Source organism: Meleagris gallopavo, chromosome 3 (genome assembly GCF_905368555.1).
Source record: "Meleagris gallopavo chromosome 3, MGAL_WU_HG_1.1, whole genome shotgun sequence".
In the NCBI taxonomy this organism is placed as follows: Eukaryota; Metazoa; Chordata; class Aves; order Galliformes; family Phasianidae; genus Meleagris; species Meleagris gallopavo.
The window spans coordinates 1,310,590-1,331,357 of NC_139406.1; the positions used below are offsets into that span (position 1 = coordinate 1,310,590).

Here is a 20,768-nt window from a genome sequence, read left to right on the forward strand (position 1 = left end):
GTGCACAAGTAGAGACAAAATGCACTACTTTGACTTAAGATCTATTTTATAAACAAAGTAAAGACTTATTAGTTTCTTAATAAAATTTTATATCAAAGTTTTTATTTTCTTTTAAATGTAAGTAAATGTGTGAGACGTTCCTGGCTGAAAAAAATAAAAAAATAAAAAAAAGAGAAGTACTACAACAAGGCAACGTAAAGAAACAAAGAATGAACAAAGGGTAAATTAACAATTAACCTTCATGATGTAAATTTCTATTTTTAAATAGTATTTAAAGCATAATGAAATGCAACAAAGTCTTAGGTAAATATCTGACCAAAACTTTTATAACATTTATCATGCACCACATTATAAGATTCATGCAAATGCTTAAGCCAATCTACTGACATAAATTTAATTAGTTCTATGCATAAATAGTAAGTATAAACATAAATATACGCTACACAAATTGTATACTATATAAATAGTAAAATTAGAAGTATTATGGATACAATTCTATTATTATTAGAAACACCCCCCCTTACATTATGTCTTATCATTTAGTCATGTAAAATCTTTTTCTACTTCTAAACTGCATTCCTTTGGTGAAAAAAAAAAAAAAAATTAGATTTTAATAGCATAACCAAACAGTTTCCAATTCTTTATATATATAATTCAAATTAAAGAAAAAAAAAAAAAAAAACAGTTTAAAATGTATGAGGGCTGCTCTGAAAGTAATGCCTCCTAGTCAATTGTTTCATGACAACAGAGGCAGATATTGGTGTTGTGACAGCAGAAGTGTGCAATTGAATCCCCCCTTACTTAAAAAAGATTGCACCAATTGACATTCATGGACACTTGCTGAATGTTTATGGAGACCAAACAGTGCATGTTAGCACACTGAGGCAGTGAGTGGTGCATCTCAGCAGTGACAACAGCATGTCTCCTCCACTGGTAAAGATTTTTAAGAGTGCAGCATGAAGGCTCTTAATCATTGCTGGTGAAAATGCATAGCCTGTGGTTGTGATTGTGTTGAAAACTAAAGTTCTGTAGCTGAGAATTTGCTCTATCAAATACTGTTATTGTGTTCTTTCTATCTGTTGTAGTTTTTGGTTAAAAAAATAAGAATTATTATTTTCAGAGCTATCTATGTGCCATGACCCTATTTAAATACTCAGAATAAAGACTCCCTGAAGCATCTACATGAATTTAGATCAGAAGTGCAATTCAATTCAGGTTATAAAGCCTCAGGGAGCAATTCAGTTTGTTTCAATGAATGGAATGACACGAGGATTAGGATTAAAGGGCAAACCAGTATGGATGACACTGAAGCGAGCATCTGCTGTAGGCCACAAGGATGAGGCATTCCGCAGAGAACTAGAAACAGCCTCACATTTAAAGGCACTGGTACTCAGTGGAATACTTTAACCACACCGACATCTGCTGAAAGGACAGCCTAGCAGAACAAAAGAAATCCAAGAGGTTTCTGTAGAGCATAGATGGCTGCTTCATGATTTACAGAATCACAGAATCACAGAATTGTAGGGGTTGGAAGGGACCTCTAGAGATCATCGAGACCAACCCCCCTGCCAAAGCAGGTTCCCTACACCAGGTCGCACAGGTAGGCGTCCAGGCGAGACTTGAATATCTCCAGAGGAGACTCCACAACCTCCCTGGGCAGCCTGTTCCAGTGCTCCGTCACCCTCACCGTGAAGAAGTTCTTACGCACATTCGTGCGAAACTTCCTGTGCTGCAGCTGATGGCCGTTTCCCCTCGTCCTGTCTCCACGTACCACTGAAAAGAGACTGGCCTCACCACTATGGCCGCCACACCTCAGATATTTATAAACCTGGATCAGGTCCCCTCTCAGTCCTCATTTCTCAAGGCTAAACAGACCCAGTTCACTTAGCCTTTCTTCATAGGGGAGATGCTCCAGGCCCTTCACCATCTTTGTGGCCCTCCGCTGGACTCTTTCCAAGAGATCCCTGTCTTTTTTGTACTGGGGAGCCCAAACTGGACACAGTACTCCAGACGAGGCCTTACCAGGGCAGAGTAGAGGGGGAGGATCACCTCCCTCGACCTGCTGGACACGCTCTTCTTAATGCACCCCAAAATGCCATTGGCCTTTTTGGCCACGAGGGCACACTGCTGGCTCATGGCCAACCTGTCGTCCACCAGGACGCCCAGGTCCCTCTCTGCAGAGCTCCTCTCCAGCAGCTCATCCCCCAGCCTGTATTGGTGCATGCAATTATTCCTCCCTAGGTAGAACACTGGTGAGTTAAGGTGCTCTGCTGGACCTTGTATTCACAAAAAAAGAAGAGCTTGTTAAGCTTGAAGACAGCTTGGCTGCTGTGACTATGAGATTGTTCAAACCTGAGAGTAGGGAGGAGGGTAAAAATTTAGAACAGAATTCCTGATTTTGGGGGATTAAAATTTGGCATCTCCAAAGATCTGCTTGACAATGGGGAAAAGTTCTGGAAGGAAGAGAGGCTCAAGAACACTGGTTGATATTTAAGGATCACCTCCTAAACATCTACAGCTGTCCATTCCAAGAAGCAGGAAGTCAGACAGTGATGCCAGGATTTCTGAATGGATGAACAAGATCCCAGCCAAACCCAAACACAGGAATGAAGTACACTGAAGGTAGAGATAGTAACTTGAGAGGAATAGAGAGTCATAATCTGAGCATGTAGAGTTAGTACTGGAAAGCCAAAGTCTAACTGCAATTTAATCTGGTGTGGAAAGCAACAAAGTGAGCTTGTATAAGTAGATAGGTGGTAAAAAGAAGACCATGAAAACGTGGGCCAACACTGGTGACACAGAACATGGAAAAGGATGAGATACTAAATGTCTTCTTTACCTCAGTCCCTACTAGGAAGACAGGACTTACTAGGGGAAAGCATGGAGGAAGGAAGAAGTACCCTTGGTAAAAAAAGTTTGAGTTGGAGAATACTAAATCAAAGAGTACATTTGCATGTCTGTGACTCCTGATGACATACACAAATGAGTACTGAGGATGCTGGTTAGTATGATTGTGAAGCCAATCTCTCCAATCTTTGAATTATCCTGGCAATTGACAGAGGTGACTGAGGACAAGAAGAAAGAAAATATCAGTCCTGTCTTCAAAAAAGGCAAGAAGGAGGGCCCAAGAAACTACAGGCTTCTCAGACTTAACTTGATTCCTGGGGAAGTGATGAAAAAACTAATCCTAGAAATAATTTCCAGTCACATGCAAGGCAAGAAATGATCAGTGGATTGAAAACTACCTGAATAATAGGGTCTATAACATAGGTGGTATGAGAGCTTGTTGAAGGCCAGTAACTAACAGTAAACCCCCAGAGTCAATACTGGATCCTGTCCTGTTCAACATCATTAATGATCTGGATGATGGGTCAGAATGCATCCTTAGTAAGTTTACAGATGACACAAAACTGGAAGGAGTCCCATGTTGGGGAATGGCTGCAGGAGCAGGGCGGACATGAGACTGTGTATGAGCATAGCTGGTGCGGCAGCACAGAGTGCATACTCATGAGAAAACATTAGGAGTTAAGATGGGAGACACAACATCCTTGGGGCAGCATGTGAACAGCAGGCCTACATCCGCAGCTGTGCTCTGTGGATATGTGGGAGGCTGATAAGCGGATGAGCTCAGTGGCAGGTGTGAATGCTGGCTGAGCATTGGTTGAAGCTAGGCAGCCCACCTAGCCGCCCACCTTGTGCACCAACAGTAAGTGAACATATGTGTATTGGAATCATATATAAACTCTGTGTGTGCAACAATAAAGTGAAGCTTGATCTCTCATATTGAGTACTGTCGTGCTTCCCCACTTGAGAACAATCTGAATAGGGCGCTATCCGCGGCAGTCCCAGAGGGACTTTAGCAGACAGGAGAAATGGACTGACAAGAAACTCACACAGTTCAAGTGTAAAGTCCTGCATCTGGGGAGGAATGATCCTTCACATCCTTCCTGTGCTGGGAGCCCCAGGCCTGGACGCAGCACTGCAGATGGGGCCTCACAAGAGCCGAGTAGAGGGAGACAATCACCTCCTTCTCCTTGCTGGCCACCCCTTTTTTAATGCAGCCCAGAACACAGTTGGCCTTCCGGGCTGCAGGCGCACGCTGCTGGCTCGTGTCCAGCTTCTCATCCACCAGGACCCCCAAGTCCTTCTCCGCAGGGCTGCTCTCGAGGAGATCTTTCCTCAGTTTGTATAAATACCTGGAATTGCCTCAACCCAAGTGCAGCACCCTGCACTTGGCCTTATTGAAACTCATTAGGTTCACATGGGCCCACTTCTCCAGCCTGTCCAGCTCCCTCTGGATGGCATCCCTTCCTTCCAATGTATCAACCGCACCACTCAGCTCGGTGTCATCTGCAAACTTGCTGAGGGTACACTCGATGCCACTGTCTGTGTCATTGATGAAGATGTTGAAGAGCATGGGTCCCAGGACTGACCTCTGAGGGACACTACTTGTGACCACCCTCTCTCTCTTGTGACAGAGAACCATCGATCGCAACACTTTGGCTGCATCCAGCCAGCCAATTCCTAATCCATCGAATGTTTCATCCTTCAAATCCACACCTCTAATTTAGAGAGAGGGGTCTGGTGAGGGACCATGTCAAAGGCCTTGCAGAATTCCAGGTAGATGACATCCACCACCCTTCTGCCATCCACTGAAACCATCATCCATCACATAAGGCCACAAGATTGGTCAGGCACAATCTGCCCTTGGTGAAGCCATGCTGGCTGTCTTGAATCACCTCTTTTATCTTGTAAAAGGCAAAAATGGTTGTCCAGCAGGCAAAAATCAATTCTGTTTTCAATAGAGTTTGACATATTTGAGAAGATAAACACAGGTCATGTATGGTGGTTACCTGTGACAGTGAGGATATAAATTGAAGGACATAGAAAGAATGTTGCTGTTACATGCGTAAGATACTCAGTATTTTTGTTCAGTAAATATTTGTATTCTGCCTGAAAAAGATGAGCATAAAAGAAGAAACTAAGAGCACATGCAGTTTTAGCATTTAACACAAAGCTGACTGGACATGAAGAAAATTTCCTTGGATGAATGGTTGGATTAGGAATGATTTGTTATGTGCTTTTAGTGCAATACAAATTGAAGTTGAGGACAACTGTTTTTCTACAGCCAACCATTTCCCACCTTGAATTTTACACTATTTGTACCTGATAAAATGTGCCATAAAATTTCTTCCAAAATGGCATTTGTGGCAATGAGAAAAGCACCCCAACACCCTTGAAAGGAGAGAGGTAATGCTTCAGGGATGCTATACAGCTCTGTGCAGTGCTGGACATGTTGTCACTGGGGAATACCAACCTGCACTCAACAACCCATACTCTATCAGAGACTAAGCTAATTACAGCAGAGCTACTGATTGTCTTTTTCCACATCCCTATGCTTAAAATTATCTATTGATCAGTGTTAACAAGTTCTCATTCAGATTTTTTTTGCTGCTTTTGACTTGATCCCATACAGAAGCCTCAGCACCTATGCCATTTGCTAATTAGGCACAAGAATAAAGAGATAACAGGTCTTCTCACATGGGCCATCAATTGCCATGTTTGAATATCAGGCTTTTCTGTACACATACCACTGCTGAAAATAAATCTTCCCTGGAGAAGATTTATATTTCCAGTTTTTCAGATATGGTGGTTTTTTTTTTGTTTTGTTTTGTTTTGTTTTGTTTTGCTTCCAACTTTCATATCTTCCCAGAATAGGATAAGAGTTTGAAAAAACATTTGGGTCAAAGATGTCCCTGAAGAATTTTAATGCTCTTCTATTTTGTTTGTACTGGCCCCTGGGACAGTCACATTCCTTAGTTTCCTATGCAGTCTTTGACATATGGCTCATGCAAGTGCTTTCCCAGGGGATTGTTCTTCCAAAAAAGTGACCTTCTGCTAGGAGAGCAAAATAACAACTGAATTGAAAAACAACAACAACAACAACAAAAACACAACAGTGAAGGTCACAACGGTCTCCCTGCTCAGCTACAAAGATAAAGCAGTGAAAGATGTAAGCTGCATTTACATTAACATATCATAATTTAAAGAGAACAGTGTAGAAAACTCATTGATTTCATCGAATTCCATTTCTGGATACCCCTGAAGAAAAGAGTGATAAAATTATTAAAATCTGTAAGAAAATATATGAACTGATCATCTGCTAGAGCATTTGGTCTGGGGGAACGAATGCTGTTAAGGAGGAGGCAAAAAGCAATGGGAGTCATGGTTCATGGTCATCACTGTTCCTTGGCTGATTTTGGAGAAGTTACGTATGTCTCAGTTAAGTAGCCTAGAAGCAACCAAACACAAGAAGCAACGTGGGACTTTTCAAGTATAAATATTAGCTATTAAAGTGCTTATGGGTGACTAAGTTAGAGACAAGGCAGCAAAGGAAGCCTTGTGGATCGGCATCTACTTACAGGCCACTTGATCAAGTGGAGGCTTCTGATGAGACCTTCCACCTCCAGCTCCAGGAGGTGTCACAATTGCAAGTGTTTGTCCTGCTGGGGGACTTCAACCACCCAGACATCTGTTGGAAAATAAGCGAGGTGAGCTGTAGACAATCCAGGAGGCTACTGGAATGCAATAAGGATAACTTCCTGAGTCAAGTAATAGACAGCCCCACAAGGGTGATGCAATACTGGACCTAATGCTCAACAATACAAATGAACTGATTGGTGACATCAGGAGTGGAGACTATCTGGGCTGTAGTGACCATGCTATGGTTGAGTTCATGCTCCAGAGGGATATGAGACAGGCAAGGAATAAAATTAGGATATTAAATTTCAGGAAAGCTTAATTTCAGCTCTTCAGGGAGTTAGTCAACAAAATACCCTGGGAATCTGTCCTCATAGGCAAGGGTGCAGAGCAGAGCTGGCAGATCTTTAAGGAAGCTTTCTTCAGTGTGCAAGAGCTCTCCATCCCCAGGTGTAGCAAGGAAGGAAAGGAAGGTAAAAGACGTGTGTAGCTGAATCAGGACATGCTGGTCAGACTGAAGAGTAATAAGAAGATGCACAAGCAGTAGAAACAGGGACATGTACTGTGGGAAGAATATAAGGAATCTAGGCTATGTAGGGATGGGGACACGAAAGCCAACATCCAACTTGAACCAAACTTGGCATGGGCTGCCAAGAACAAGAAAGGCTTCTACAGGTACCTCAACCAGAAGAGGAAAGTCCAGGAGGGTGTGTCTCACTAGTGAGTGACAAAGACAAGCTGGTAACAACAAAAAGAAGTCTGAGATATTCAACAACTTTTTGCCTCCGTCTTCTCTGATAACTGCTTAACATGCAGTTTCAAATGTTTGGATCAGTAGAAGAGGATAGGTGAAACAATGTTCCTCCCACTGTAAGCAAAGATCAGGTTCATGACCACCTGAGGAACCTGAACGCCCACAAGTCTATGCATCCCTGTGAGATGCATCCCAGATTCCCAGAGGGAATTAGCGTATATAGTTGCCAAGCCACTTCCAATATTTGAAAAGCCAAAGCAATCAGGTGAAGTCCCTGATGACTGGAAAAACAGGCAACAACACACTCATTTTTAAAAAGGGTGAAAAGGATGAACCCAGAAACTACTGACCTATCAGTCTCACCTTTGGGCTGGGAAAGATCGTGGAGTAGAGCCATCTGGAAGGTATACCTGAAGACTCTCAAGGTGAGGCTGGATCATGCTCTTGGCAACCTGTTTGAGCTATGGATGTCCCTGTTCATTGCAGGGGATTTCATAGAATCATAAAATCCAAGTTTGGAAAAGACCTTGTCATGATTTCATGATTTTTTGTTATTGGCATTCCAGTGGACTGGGAGTTAAAGAGTTAATGCTTAATTAGTTAATTAGTTTTGTGGACTGTTGATTTTTCCAGGTACCAGGTTCTCAGAAGAGAAGAACTACGTATCCCAGAAGGCTTTCACCGTTCTGTTTCTGTTTTCTGTATAGAGAAAGAGGAAGAAGGAGAGGAAGAAGATTCAGAGGAGCAGCCCTCAACAAAGCCGCTATCACTGACACCAAGGAAGGCAACAGCAAAAACTAGAAGAAGGTGAGAATAATAGCATCACTATCACTACTTGACCTCTGAAAATGACTGAAATTCAAGGTTTGAGAAAAGATCTGTCTCAGCACCCAAATAAACCCACTATTACCTGCCTACTTGAGTGTTGGGCCAAGAGGGCCAAGAGTGTGTTGTTAGATAGTAGAGAAGCTCATCAAGTAGGAAGCATTGCTAAGCCACTGACAAAAGTTTTAACCGATGTCAGGATAAGGCCTTCACTTTCTGGAAGCAGGTGCTGCTAGCTGTAAAGGAAAAATACCCCTTCAAAGACAATCTGATACCTGAGATAAAGAAATGGACTGCTACGGAAAAACACATCCATTATTTGAGAGAATGAGCCATGGCGGAAATGTTACATGACCCCACATTCATTCTTGATAACCCAAACCAAGAGCATGATCCTGAGAGAGTCGGTGTACAGCAACTATGTGGTGGAAATTCACAAGAACTGCACCAGAAAAGTATGCTGGTACACTAGAAGGAACATAGAGCAGAGAGACAAGACAACCCCTTTTATTTGAATTGATTATTAGACTTCATGACCTTTAGTGACATTTAGACCCTCACAAACTTGTGACATTTCAAAAATAACTGAAAGACTGGATAGAACTGAGAGTAAACAAGAAGGAGGAATTGTCTACCTTGCTTCACTGTGATGAAGCCGATGTAACCATGGAGGCATCAGAGACACCTGATAAGGATCAGGATTATCAACACAATCTACTGAAGGGGCTGATCAAATTGATTTCTTCCCTACCTGTATCTTCTAATATCCCAGCTATTAAAAGCAGATATCTTCCTGCTTGAGCAAGTGACAATAATAATGCTATGTTATGTATTGCCTTGTGATGTTACCTATGTGAGCATTGAGAAGATATGAAGAAATGGCATAAAAAACCCCACTCCTGCACTATCTGCACAAATAAGAGAATTACAAAAAGATCAACCACCAAGGCACACTTCCCAAGAAAGTGATTGCTCCCGTTGCTGTGGTACATGGCAAAAACCATGTAAGGGTCCTGATCATTACTCACAGGAGGAGAATGATAGAGGTAACAATTAGAGAGGCCCTGCCCCCAGCCACTGTGATGGGAAAGGGATAATAGAGTATATTAGACAGTGTAAACTCAGTGGACTGGCACATCAAAACCGCAGACATGTTAGGCACTGGTGTGCAGTGCACTCTCATACCCTCGAGTGACAAAGAGAGAGAATCAATTTATATTTCTGGAGTGACTGAGGGTTCCCAAGAGTTGTCTATATTGGAGGCTGAAATAAGCCTCACTGGTAAAGGCTGGCAAAAACATCCTATCAGGACAGGCTCAGGGACTCCATGTATATTTGGTATCGATTACCTTAGAAGGGGATATTTTAAGGATCCCGACGATATAGATAGGACCTTGGAATAGCAACCCATTGCACACACTGTAGATTGATGACATTTTTGCGTGGGGCAATACAGCAAGGGAAGTTTTCACAAAAGGAGACAGGATAATCCAGATCCTTCTGTGAGCTGGATCCACTATTAAGTGAAACAAAGTGAAAGGATCTTCACAGGAAATTCAGTTCCTTAGTATAAAGCAGCAAGAAGGATGTCATCACATCCCAATAGACATGATCAACAAAATTATATCCATATCTCCACCTAGTAATAAGAAAGAGGCACAATCATTTCTGTGCAGAGTGGGCTTCTGGAGAATGCAAGCTCTAAATAGCCTCACTTTAGTTCCCTTTATCAGGTGATGTAGAAGAAGTATAATTTTAAGTGGGATCCTGAGCAGCAGGAGGCTTTTGAGCAAATTAAACAGGAGATACCCCGTGTCATGGCCCTGGAACCAGTATGGATGGGATAGGATGTGAAGAACATCTTCTACGCTGCTGCTGGAGAGAAAGATCCCACTTGGAGCTTGTGGCAAAGAGCCTCAGGAGAGACTCAAGACCCGACCCCTAGAATTCAAGCATAAAGGGGCCCAAAGAGTACTACACTTCAATTGAGAAGGAGATATTAGCCACATGTAAGAGGGTTCGAGCTGATTCCAAAGTAACTGGTACTGAAACGGAGCTCCTTGTAGCATCTTGACTGCTGAAACTCAACTGGATATTTAAAGGAAAAGTTCCCTCCACCCACCATGCTAACGATGCCACTTGGAGTAAGCAGATTTCGTTGATTATTCAGAAAGCTTGAATGGGGAATCTCAGTCACCCAGAAATCTTAGAAGCAATCATGGACTGGCTTGAAGGTAAGAAGTTTGGAACATCACCAGCAGAAGAGATACTGCATGCTGAAGATGCCCACCATACAACGAATTACCAGAAAACTGAAAGAAATATGATCCATGTCCAGGGCATGTCATACAGAGGGGAAACATTGCAGATGGAAAGCTGCTATGGGAAGCCCTACATTACAAGTTGCAGAGGCCACTGAAGGAAAAGTCAAGCCAATTTGCTGAGGTGAAGCTGTTTAAGTAGCCTTAGATGTTGCTGAATGGGAGAAGTGGCCAATGATTTTTCTTTATACTGACTCATTAATAGTGGCAAATGCCTTATGTGGGTGGTTACAGCAGTGGAAACAAAACAACTGGCAACAGAGGGGTAAACCTATTTGGGCTGCTGAAGTGTGGAAAGACACTGCTGCCCAAATAAAGAATGTGGTTGTAAAGGTGTGCCATGTAGACGCTCATGTGCCGAAGAATCGGGCTAATGAGGAACAACAAAATAACCAACAGATAGATCAAGCTACCAAAACTGAAGTGGCTCAAATGGACCTGGACTGGCAAAACAAGGGTGAATTATTTCCAGCTCAGTAGGCCCATGAGACCTCTGGCCATCAAGGAAGAGATGCAACATATAAATGGGTTGGAGACCAAGGGGTGGACTTAACTATGGATGCTATTGCACATGCTATTGTGAAACATGTGCTGCAATTAAACAAGCCAAGAGAATGAAACCTGTCTGGGGAGGAAGGTCAGTGGCAAAAGTATAAATATGGGGAGGCATGGCAGGTTGATTACATCATCTTGTCACGATCTTGCGATGGTGTTATGTGCTTACCACGGTAGAAGCAACCACTGGGTGGCTTGAAACATATCTTGTGCCCCATGCTACTACCCAAAACACCATATTAGGTCTCGAGAAACAAGTCCAATGGAAACATGGCACTCCAGAAAGAACTGAGTCAGAGAATGGGTCTCATTTCAAAAATTCCCTTGTAAATACTGGGGGCAAAGATCATGGCATCGAGTGGATTTATCATATTCTTTATTGTGTGCCAGCTTCTGGTAAACATGAACAATACAATGGGTTGTTAAAAACTATGTTGAAAGCAATGGATGGCAGAAAATTTAAGAATTGGGAGAAGCATTCCGCAAAAGGCATCTGTTTGGTCAATACCTGAGGATCTATCAGTTGAGATGGTCCTGCCTAATCCAGCTCTCCACACATTGCAAAGGGAGACAAGATCCCTGTAGTACATGTAAAAAGCACATTGAGGAAACAAGCTTGAGTCTTTCCAACTTCTAGAAAGGGCAAAACTCTCTGTGGAATTGTTTTTACTCAGGGACCTCTGTCTACTTGGCAGATAATAGAGAAAGATGGGGATGTTCAGTCCGTACCACAAGGAAGTCTGCTTAAATGCTGGGGGAGTGCTGTCAATAATTCCATATTTGTGTGTGTTTAATGATGTAAATTACTGTTTGTATGTATATTAAGCATGATGTAGTGATGTGGAATAAGGAGTATAGTGAAATCATTTTGTGATTGTTATCACTATTCCACATCATAACGTTATGTAGTGTGGTTGGATTTAAAGAGTTAATGCTCCATTTTCGTGGTTTGTCAGTTTTTCTGGATTCCTGGCTCTCAGAAGAGAACTGCATATCCCAGAAGATTTTCACTGTTCTCTTTTCTGTTTAGAAGGAAAGATAAATCTGCTTGCAAGTCATGAGACTGCCCTTTTACTACTCGATTTTGCCCTGTGTGCTCTCCAGCCATCTCACTTTCACCATTAGAGTAAGGCCTTTGGTTTTGAACACTCTCTTACTCATTTTGATTTATTAGTCTCAATTCCAATTATACTGTAGTATATTGCCTCATCTTATCTTATTCCTATATCATATTTAGTAAGTCAGTTTTCTCCCATAGCTCATTGCTACTGTTACGTTTTTAGAACCACCTCTCTCCCTTTTCCCCTTTTCCTCCATCCTCCTCTCCCAGGGTGTGGGTCTGTGGGTTCCCCTGCCTTAGTCATGCAACCAGGCTGAACCAGCCCTGAAACCATTGACAGACATATAAGATCATTCAGTCCAACCATCCACATATCCTCAGTATTTCCCACTAAACCAAGTTCCTCAGTACAACATCTAAATATTTCTCAAACATTTGCAGGGACAGTGACTCCACCACATCACTGGGCAGCCCATTTCAGTGCCTGACCACTCTCTTGGAGAAGCAGTATTTCCAAACATCCAGCCTGAATCTCCCCTGGCTCAACTTCAGGCCATTCCCTCCAGTCCTTTCACTAACTACATGGGAGAAGAGGCTGACCCCTCTCTTCAGATAGTTGTAGAGAGCAATAAAGACACCTCTGGGCGTCCTCTTCTTCAGAATAAACAATCTGAGGTCCCTCAGCTACTCCTTGTAAGGCCTGTGCTCCAGACCCTTCACCAGCTTTGTTATCCTTCTCTGAATACAGACTCGAGCCTCAATGTCTTTCTTGGGTCCCAAACTAGATACAGTACTTGATGTGTGACCTCACCAGGGTTGGGTGCAGAGGGATGGCCACTTCTCTCTTCCTATTGGCAATGCTATTTCTGTGCAAGCCAGGATAAGGAAAGAAAATGACCACAGCAGCGAGACTAGTATAAAGCAAAAAAGTGGTCTCAGAAGAGTTCTTACAGGAGAAGTGTATTTTAAGTTAAAACTTCCAAAAATTGTGTAGGAAAGCTGTAAAAGAGAAGGAAAAAAAAATAATCTACTTTCCCTCCCTAACAACATTTTTAATGTAAAAACAAATCTAGAAAATGTGACCAATGAGGTATGATTTCTAGAAGCACTTATTTACAGAAAAATTTACAGTCTCCAGCTACTTCGTCTGTAAGAGAGTTGTCAGCTGACAAGCCAGCTGTCAAAGTAATGACTGTCCGTAGATTTACTGGTTTATGTAAAAACTGAGGCTTAAGATAGATCTACACCTCTACCTACTGTTCCTTGAGTGGTAATAGATAAGAAGCTGTCAGAGAAGCGGCTTGATAATAGAAAGAGCCAAAAATTTTAGTCACATTCATAGTAGCATTTTATCACTGCATTTTTCATGACAGTCGTCCTTGCCAACTGTTTAAAAAAATCAGTTTCTTAGATTATATAAACACATTCTTCTCTTCCTTTCTCCCCATTCTCAAAGATTACAATATGAAGCTTCACTGAAGACACATGAAGATACTCTACATACTACAAGAATGCACCTCTTTTTCTTATAAATCTTGAGAGTTAGAAAATAAGCTGCGTAGTTATTATACCTTAAGACAGCATATCAATAAAACAATTTCATGTGCATTACTAGTGGCAACTCTTGTGCTCTGAATACAGTACAAAATACCAAACTCCTTTCCAAAGACAGGAATCTAAAAATCAACAAACCAAATGATTTGTTTCCCTAATATATTTAGCAAGTGCAACAAAGTGATTACAAAAATCAGAACCTCACAGCTCCTGCTTTGTGCAACTGAACCTATGTTTCACATACTGTAAGTATATACAGACATTTAACATGTAGGGGACGAAGAAGAGAGAACTTGCACTTTTTGGTGGAAGGAGACACTGATTTCTACTTTCTACAATTCCAAATGGAAAATGTAAAAAATTCAATTTTTTTTAAGCAAGTAATTCTTCAATGAGAATTGTACCTGTACAAGGCAAAAAAAAAGAAAGTATACCCACTGTTTGAAGTGCAGCACCTTGCAGCAAATATATCTCAAATACTATTACATGAAAAGCTTTAGTGCAAAATAACAGTTCTGCTAGAGAGCTTGATGGATTAACTAGAAAGTACTTTGCCAAGGGCAGATTCTCTAGGGTTTAAAGGTAACTCTAATTATCTTACTGACTTCATTTTGTGTTCCTATTAAGAAACAAATTCACATATCAATTTTCTCGGAGTTCAATAAAGGTGAAGGAAACTCTTAAAGAAGTTGATGGCGTGTAAGCCATGCAAGGAACATTTGAAAACCTGAAACTCTGCTTTTCAATTCAGTGAATTACAACAAAACCTAAGCACAGATTAGAATGAAACAAACCGTAATGAAAACTAGATAAAAACGCTATTAATTATATAAACGCATAATTTAGAAAAGAGAATGACTCTGTCTTTGTTGCTAAACCCACAGTATTTAACTCTTTTTGAGCTGTGACTGGTATAAACTTCAAATTGTCGAAAGGAGTATTCTCCAGGACTCTGAAAATTTCAAAACCGAGTTTCCAGGAAAGAAAAGCTAGGGCGAATGCGATTATGTTCAAGTGGTCTGCTCTGTACATTTCAGCAAATGCTTTCAGGATAGTTTTGTTTAAGAGTTTTTTGTTTGTTTGTTTGTTTGTTTTTAACCCTTAAACAGCAATACATTTGGCCTTACAGACTATTTCTACAGATGATATTTCTGCCATAAAATATTTGTAATCTATGGCTTAGATTCAGGGACTGGAGGTTAGAGTTGAATAGAGGCAAATACCAAGCCACAGCAAAGTTAGCAGGTTTCAAGCATAGGCTTAAAATAAAACTCTTGTTTAGCAGTATTTAGGCACCCTGCCATATGCTTTCTTGATTGGGTACATCTATTCAGCAAACAACTTCAATGTTACTATTATTTAATCTGTGTCGAGTTCAAAAGATTTGTGGCTGGTTTCAGGTCACCTTTATTAACTGCTATTGCCACCTTTAAGCTAAGTGAACAGCAGATCTGCTCTGACAATCTCAGAGGCTAGGTACAAAGGTCATGTGTTAGAAGAACAAGAAGCTCTGGAGATGCTCACCTGAACCAACTCTAAGTACTACTTAAATTCATAATTTAAATTAGAAATATCTGCTACTTTATTATTTAAGGGCCACATTCCTTGTTAATACAAAGAAAGATGTTTCCTGTGACTCATTAGGAACTTTAGCTGCAGATTTCAGAAAACTGGAATTAGTAACATCAACTAAGTTCCTCATAGAATGATAGGAAGAAGCTGTCACTTGCTTGGAATCTGGCACTTCACTCTTACCAGAGGAGAAGGTTCAGTATGTTCTAAAGGAACATTCTTGCTGTTTCTAAATTCGAAAGCTGCTGTTTGTGTGGTTAAACTTCAGGGATTGTCAAAAAGAGCTCTTGCTTTTTAAATTAGATTCATGCATGTAAATCTCATTGAATCTGTATAAAAACAGACAGTACACTGAACTTCTCTCGTTCAGCATTAGCAACTTTTGCCATTGAATTTGCACATGTACATTTAGAGCTGAGTTCTTGAGCTCTGACATCAGCTTCCACAGCAAACAGAAGCAGAGATACTCTTCTCTATACTAGAGTACGGACAAAGAACCTGTTACACTCACAGTACTGTAACACATCTCTAGAATCTGTAATAACAAGTGTGTAGCACTGCAGGCCTGCCACTACTCCAGTTTATGACAAGCTAAAAAGGATTGAAGGAGAAGAAAGGAGAAATAAAACATTTTTTTCCACCTAATTCAACAACTTCAGTTTCACTAAGTAGAGTACGGCTAAACACATACTTTAAGTAATACATCGGACATACGAAAAATATTAAATCCTTTTTATAACTGTGTTACCAGTTCTGTCTATTTCTTTCCTTTATAAATAAACCAAATAGACTTCAGCTGTTCCTCCTGGCAACCTGAAAACAAGTCAAATAGTTTGATTTGGAGGTTCATTTCCTGACTTAACTGAACTTACATGTTTTGCTAAATGATAAATGATAAATGATCTCTTAAAATCAGTTATCTGATATAAACCTGTTTCAGGTTCCAAGCAAAGTTAGGGAAAAAGCAAATACTTACATTTCAGCTCTAGTTTGATGAAGTCAGTATTTCCCAGATTCTCAAGAAATACTCCATCTGAGGCTGATGTTTTGAAATAGAAAGAGATATCCGCACTGGTTTCCCCTTGGAAGGTGGAGAAGTGAAGGTAGGATGATGATGTGATGAAGGAAGCTGCATTCCAGTAGTTCCCTGCAGGGATCAGACAGACAAGAAAGAAACATTTGAGTGATGTCTGGAAATTTGAAAATTTTAACATTAATATTTGCTGCAGTAGTGTCTATACTAAGAGAACAAACACCTCTTCCTTCTATTACTTTCTTTCCACTTTTCTGGTTGCATCATGTCTAGTTTCTGATACTTGTATTCCTGAATTCTTGATTTATGATTTTGAGTAGAACATTAATGTGCTGTTAAGAGAAGCCCTCAACAGAGTACAGTTATCACTCTAAACATGTAGTAGTAACACTGAATTTACAAGTGATACATCATAAGGGCAAAATGCTGACTTGGTGGCTGACTCAACTTCAGACACCTGTATATGAAGCTACACAATATAGCACAATTAACACAAGCCCCTAAGAGTCCTCTAAAATGTTTCCCCTGGAAAAAGATTGTCATTAATGATATCCAAGCACTATAACAGTACTCAGCTAGCAAGTACTAGTACTTTACTAGCAAGACTGTCAATATTTATGCAAAATAGCATCACATCATAAATACAAAAAAAAAAAATATAAATAAATCATAATATATGGGTATAACACAATGGAAAGCACAATGATAGCAGAGCACCAAGATCCCAGGCTGCAGCAAGTGAGGATGAGCCCAAGCACAATAGCAGTGGGTATAAAAATAAGAAAAAGAATCTGCTTATCTTCAGAAGGCCTGTAAGGTCCTCAGGTAGACAAGGACTTCCAAGGGAGATACCCTCATCTCTGTTGCCAACCCCTAAATAAGGCCTGGGAAGAGTGGATCCTGGCTCCACCCCTTCTGGCCACTCAAGTACACCTCATGAACCTGAGCTCCCATGGGTTGGCCCTGCCTGCCTAACAGGTACTCAATCACTGTTTCAAGTCATTACGTAGTTTTCCAATACACTCAACCAATTCACAGGGTAAACCAATGATTCAGCAGGTTAAAGGTAAGCCTCTTCCATTATCGTGAACCAGTACACCGTGACATTTACACAATTGCCCACTGCAATGTGGATTGTGAAAGTATGAGACAGTTGATGATTGGTTCGTATTCCTTTGTGGACCAGAACTTGTTGGTTTTTCTGAAGGCACGTTGTTGCTCAGACCAGTGAAGGTTCAGCTAGTGTTCCCTAGGTCCCATATAGTCCATCACCAGATGTAACACTGATTGCACTATGACACTGGAGTGTATTGATGTCATGTTTCCCTCCCAGTGATCCTGTAGGCTCAAAGAGACTAACGGGTAGTAGTATAGATGTTTCAGAGGTACAAGGAAGAGTAGGTCTGCTCTCCACAGCAAGATACAGGCCGTGTTTCTGCCCTGGCTCAACACTTGGGTTTGTGCTGGAACATGTCCCAACCTTCTGTACCATACCTTTTGGCCCAATATCTGGGACGGCATAACTATATCGATGACCAAAGGGAGGGTCCTGACTTGCCACAGGGACATGATTAATGTCCCCTTAGCAATGAAGACCAGAGCTTTAACCACAATGTCAGTAGGCATTGTACCAATTACCAGAGGGACTACTGAGCCTCCCATCTCTAATAATCTTTCCCAAGGTGCAAGTAGGCCACACCACTTCTGTCCTACTTGCACCTTCCAAGGCCATTCTCTTCTATGGGTACTTGGTTTTATGTTCACAGGGGCAGGGAGCAGAAAGTTATTTGGGGTTTTACCTGTCAGTGCCTGCAACTTGGATCCTGAAAGGGCAGGCCTATGTTGTCCATAGTATCTTCAGGGCAGTGGGTCTGCCATCTCTAAGTCTACCATTCAGGTCCTGCAGGGTTTCTTACAGTCTCTTTGTCTACCCCTGCAGGGCCTGAGAGTCTGTTTTCAGAGCAGCTATAAGAATTTCATTATAACACTCAATAAGGCCTGCCCCTGTTGGATTATATGACAGGTGGAATCACCACCCAATGTTCTTTTCCAATGCCCAGTGCTGTACCACTGCACCAGTAAAATGAATCCCTTGGTCACTCTTGAGGAGTCCCACAGGCAGCCATCAACTTGGTGAGTGCCTTGATGGTATGTGCCTCGATGGTATGTGCCTCATTAGCTCTTGGCAATGGATAGGTTTGCATTAGCCCACTTGCTGAGTCAATGCAGGTCAGGGCATATCTTATCCCTCAAACCGAAGGAAGGGCCCAATTTAATTGACTTGCCATCACTGAAGAGGACTGTGTCCTCTAGCAACATGGGCTGTTGTTTCAGGCAACGGTCTCAGCCTTGAAGCAAACTCTGTAGTCTCAGCATGCCTGGGCAATGTCAGATGGTTGTATGGGCAGCCCCCATGCTTTAGCAGCTGCCCACATTGTCCTCTGTCCAGCATGCTACAGCTTCTGATGTAACCAATGGGCGATGCTCTTGGTTAGTGAATCCTCTAATCCATCAAACTCAGACCAGAGTGTCAGCTTCTGGTGGACAGAAATGTGATAGACATGTACGATCCTGTGTTTAACCACATTCCGTATGTCTAACCACATATCTCTGCTCCAGATTGGTCAGGCATGAATAGTACATTCCTGGTTGGCCCACTGGACAATCCAAAGAGCTAGCCCCCAGCACACAGCCTAACTATCTTTGCAGATGTTCAGTATGCTGTCACTGACTTCCTTGGTTATATCTACCAACACGGCTCACAGCTCTGCCTATTGGTTACTCTGGCCATCCTCCTCTCCAAACCAGATTGTTTCAGTAGAGAGATGGTATGCCATTGCTCTCCACTTGCTCAAGTTATCCTTGCTGGACCCATCCATATACCAGGCATCTTCAGGAATGGGATATTTCCCTTCCTGAAAAGGACTGTTCTCCAGTAGAGCAACCATTGTCTCTTCTGGCACATCACTGTGATATGTCACTGGGCTTAGGATCTTCTGAAGCTCCTTTTTCAACTGTGACAGACAGACTGTGTTTGTATAACACCACTGGCCCTCATCCGTGTCAGACATTTTATAATTTGTATAATTTATAAATCTCTATTCAAATTTAAATTGAAGATCTGAATTATTAGAAGAAGGCTGTAGGTTTAAATACTTGCGGACTCTTCACATTTCCATCCCATTTCCTTAATTTAATTCTGCCTCCCTTAAGAGGGCAGAATGGGTGGCTTTGAAAAAAGAAGCAGCTTTCCATTTTACTTCAGTCAATTCCAGGAAGAACGTTGCAACAGACATTTTGTGTGTGTGTGTGTGTAACATGCATGTATGAGCAAATAAAAGGGGACCAAAAAGGCTTCGTACAGTAGATATATATTTTTTTTCTGAATTAACCAGTTAGGCTATATCAACTGATTTTCAACAAAAGTAGCATTTATTATTTTCTTTGTCTATGTTGTAGTTTCCATGGAAATAAATAGGAGACACTATTTTTGGTGCAATCTACATATGTGGAATTCAAGACAATTCCTCTTCACTCAGTGTGGCCCAGGAAAGGCAAAAGGTTGGACAGCCATGACTTAAGTTTTCACTGACTATGAAACAATATTAGTAGCCTCTTCTTTCAGGCAAGAACATTATCAAATTATTCTATTTCCTATCCTAACCTATCCTATCCTTTTCTGCTCTCCTCTTCCTTTACATCCAGCAACATCTAAATCAGATGTTCGACTAATTGAAGGAGCAAATGCCATCTTACAGTTAAAATATGTTTATTTACAGGATCATTTATTTTTTGCCCTAATGAAAGGAACGTAGTAAGACAAATTCTAGCTTCCATTTTTTGTAAGCTTCCAGCTTTCCATTTTCTCCTTTTGTGACCAATTTTTTAGATTTCAAAATTAATGTCAGAGGAAATTTTTCTTTTCCCCTGCTCCATACCTTGTCCCACTCACACAACTATAAAATTTGGCTTAAAAATAAATCAGATTATTTATCTGCAGACTGCAGCGATCTGATAAGTAGATTAACCTTGTTCCTAACTTAGGTCTGCTAACACTGAAATAGAATAATATAGGAAAATTAACAATAGGATAATAGTTTGCTGAAGCTTAGCATAGGACAGAATGGGATGTTTTGGTATGTATTTAAATGTATAAGAAAAACTACTCTTCAGAATGCGTAGGATGTATTCCACTACTGCAGATATAAATGAGGAAATGGTATACTGACCTTAAAATCTTTTAGTTCTGATAGAACTTGAATATGTCACTGCTTTAAAATCTCTTCATCTTATTCAATCTTTTAACATTACAAGGAATTTTCTCTAACATTGCTATAGCTGAAGAGACACATGATTGTAATTAAAAATTCAGAAAAAAAAACCAAACAACCACACACACACACACAAAACTATATGCACATGAAGTTTTGAAGGTGTTTTTAAATGTATGTAGAATGCCTTCTTACGTTTTATAATAATGTGGCATATGTGGCTATTGCACCTGGAAACAAAGCCTAATTTCCAATTTTTTGTTTAACTCTTGCAAGTATTTCTGCTGAGCAGCTTTAGCCAATCAGGCTCTCAGAGGAAAAGATAAAACCTTCCTCCTGATTC

The 20,768-nt window shown here is 41.0% G+C and overlaps 1 protein-coding gene across 1 annotated transcript in view; it reads right to left on the reverse strand.

Moving 5' to 3' along the window:
• Positions 1-20,768, reverse strand: part of CNTNAP2 (contactin associated protein 2) — a 791,915-nt gene that overhangs the window by 102,470 nt on the left and 668,677 nt on the right. Inside the window, exon 16 of the mRNA XM_010708239.3 lies at positions 16,098-16,268. Within this exon, the coding sequence (XP_010706541.1) occupies positions 16,098-16,268 (171 nt within the window). The remainder of the gene's footprint in view (positions 1-16,097; positions 16,269-20,768) is intronic.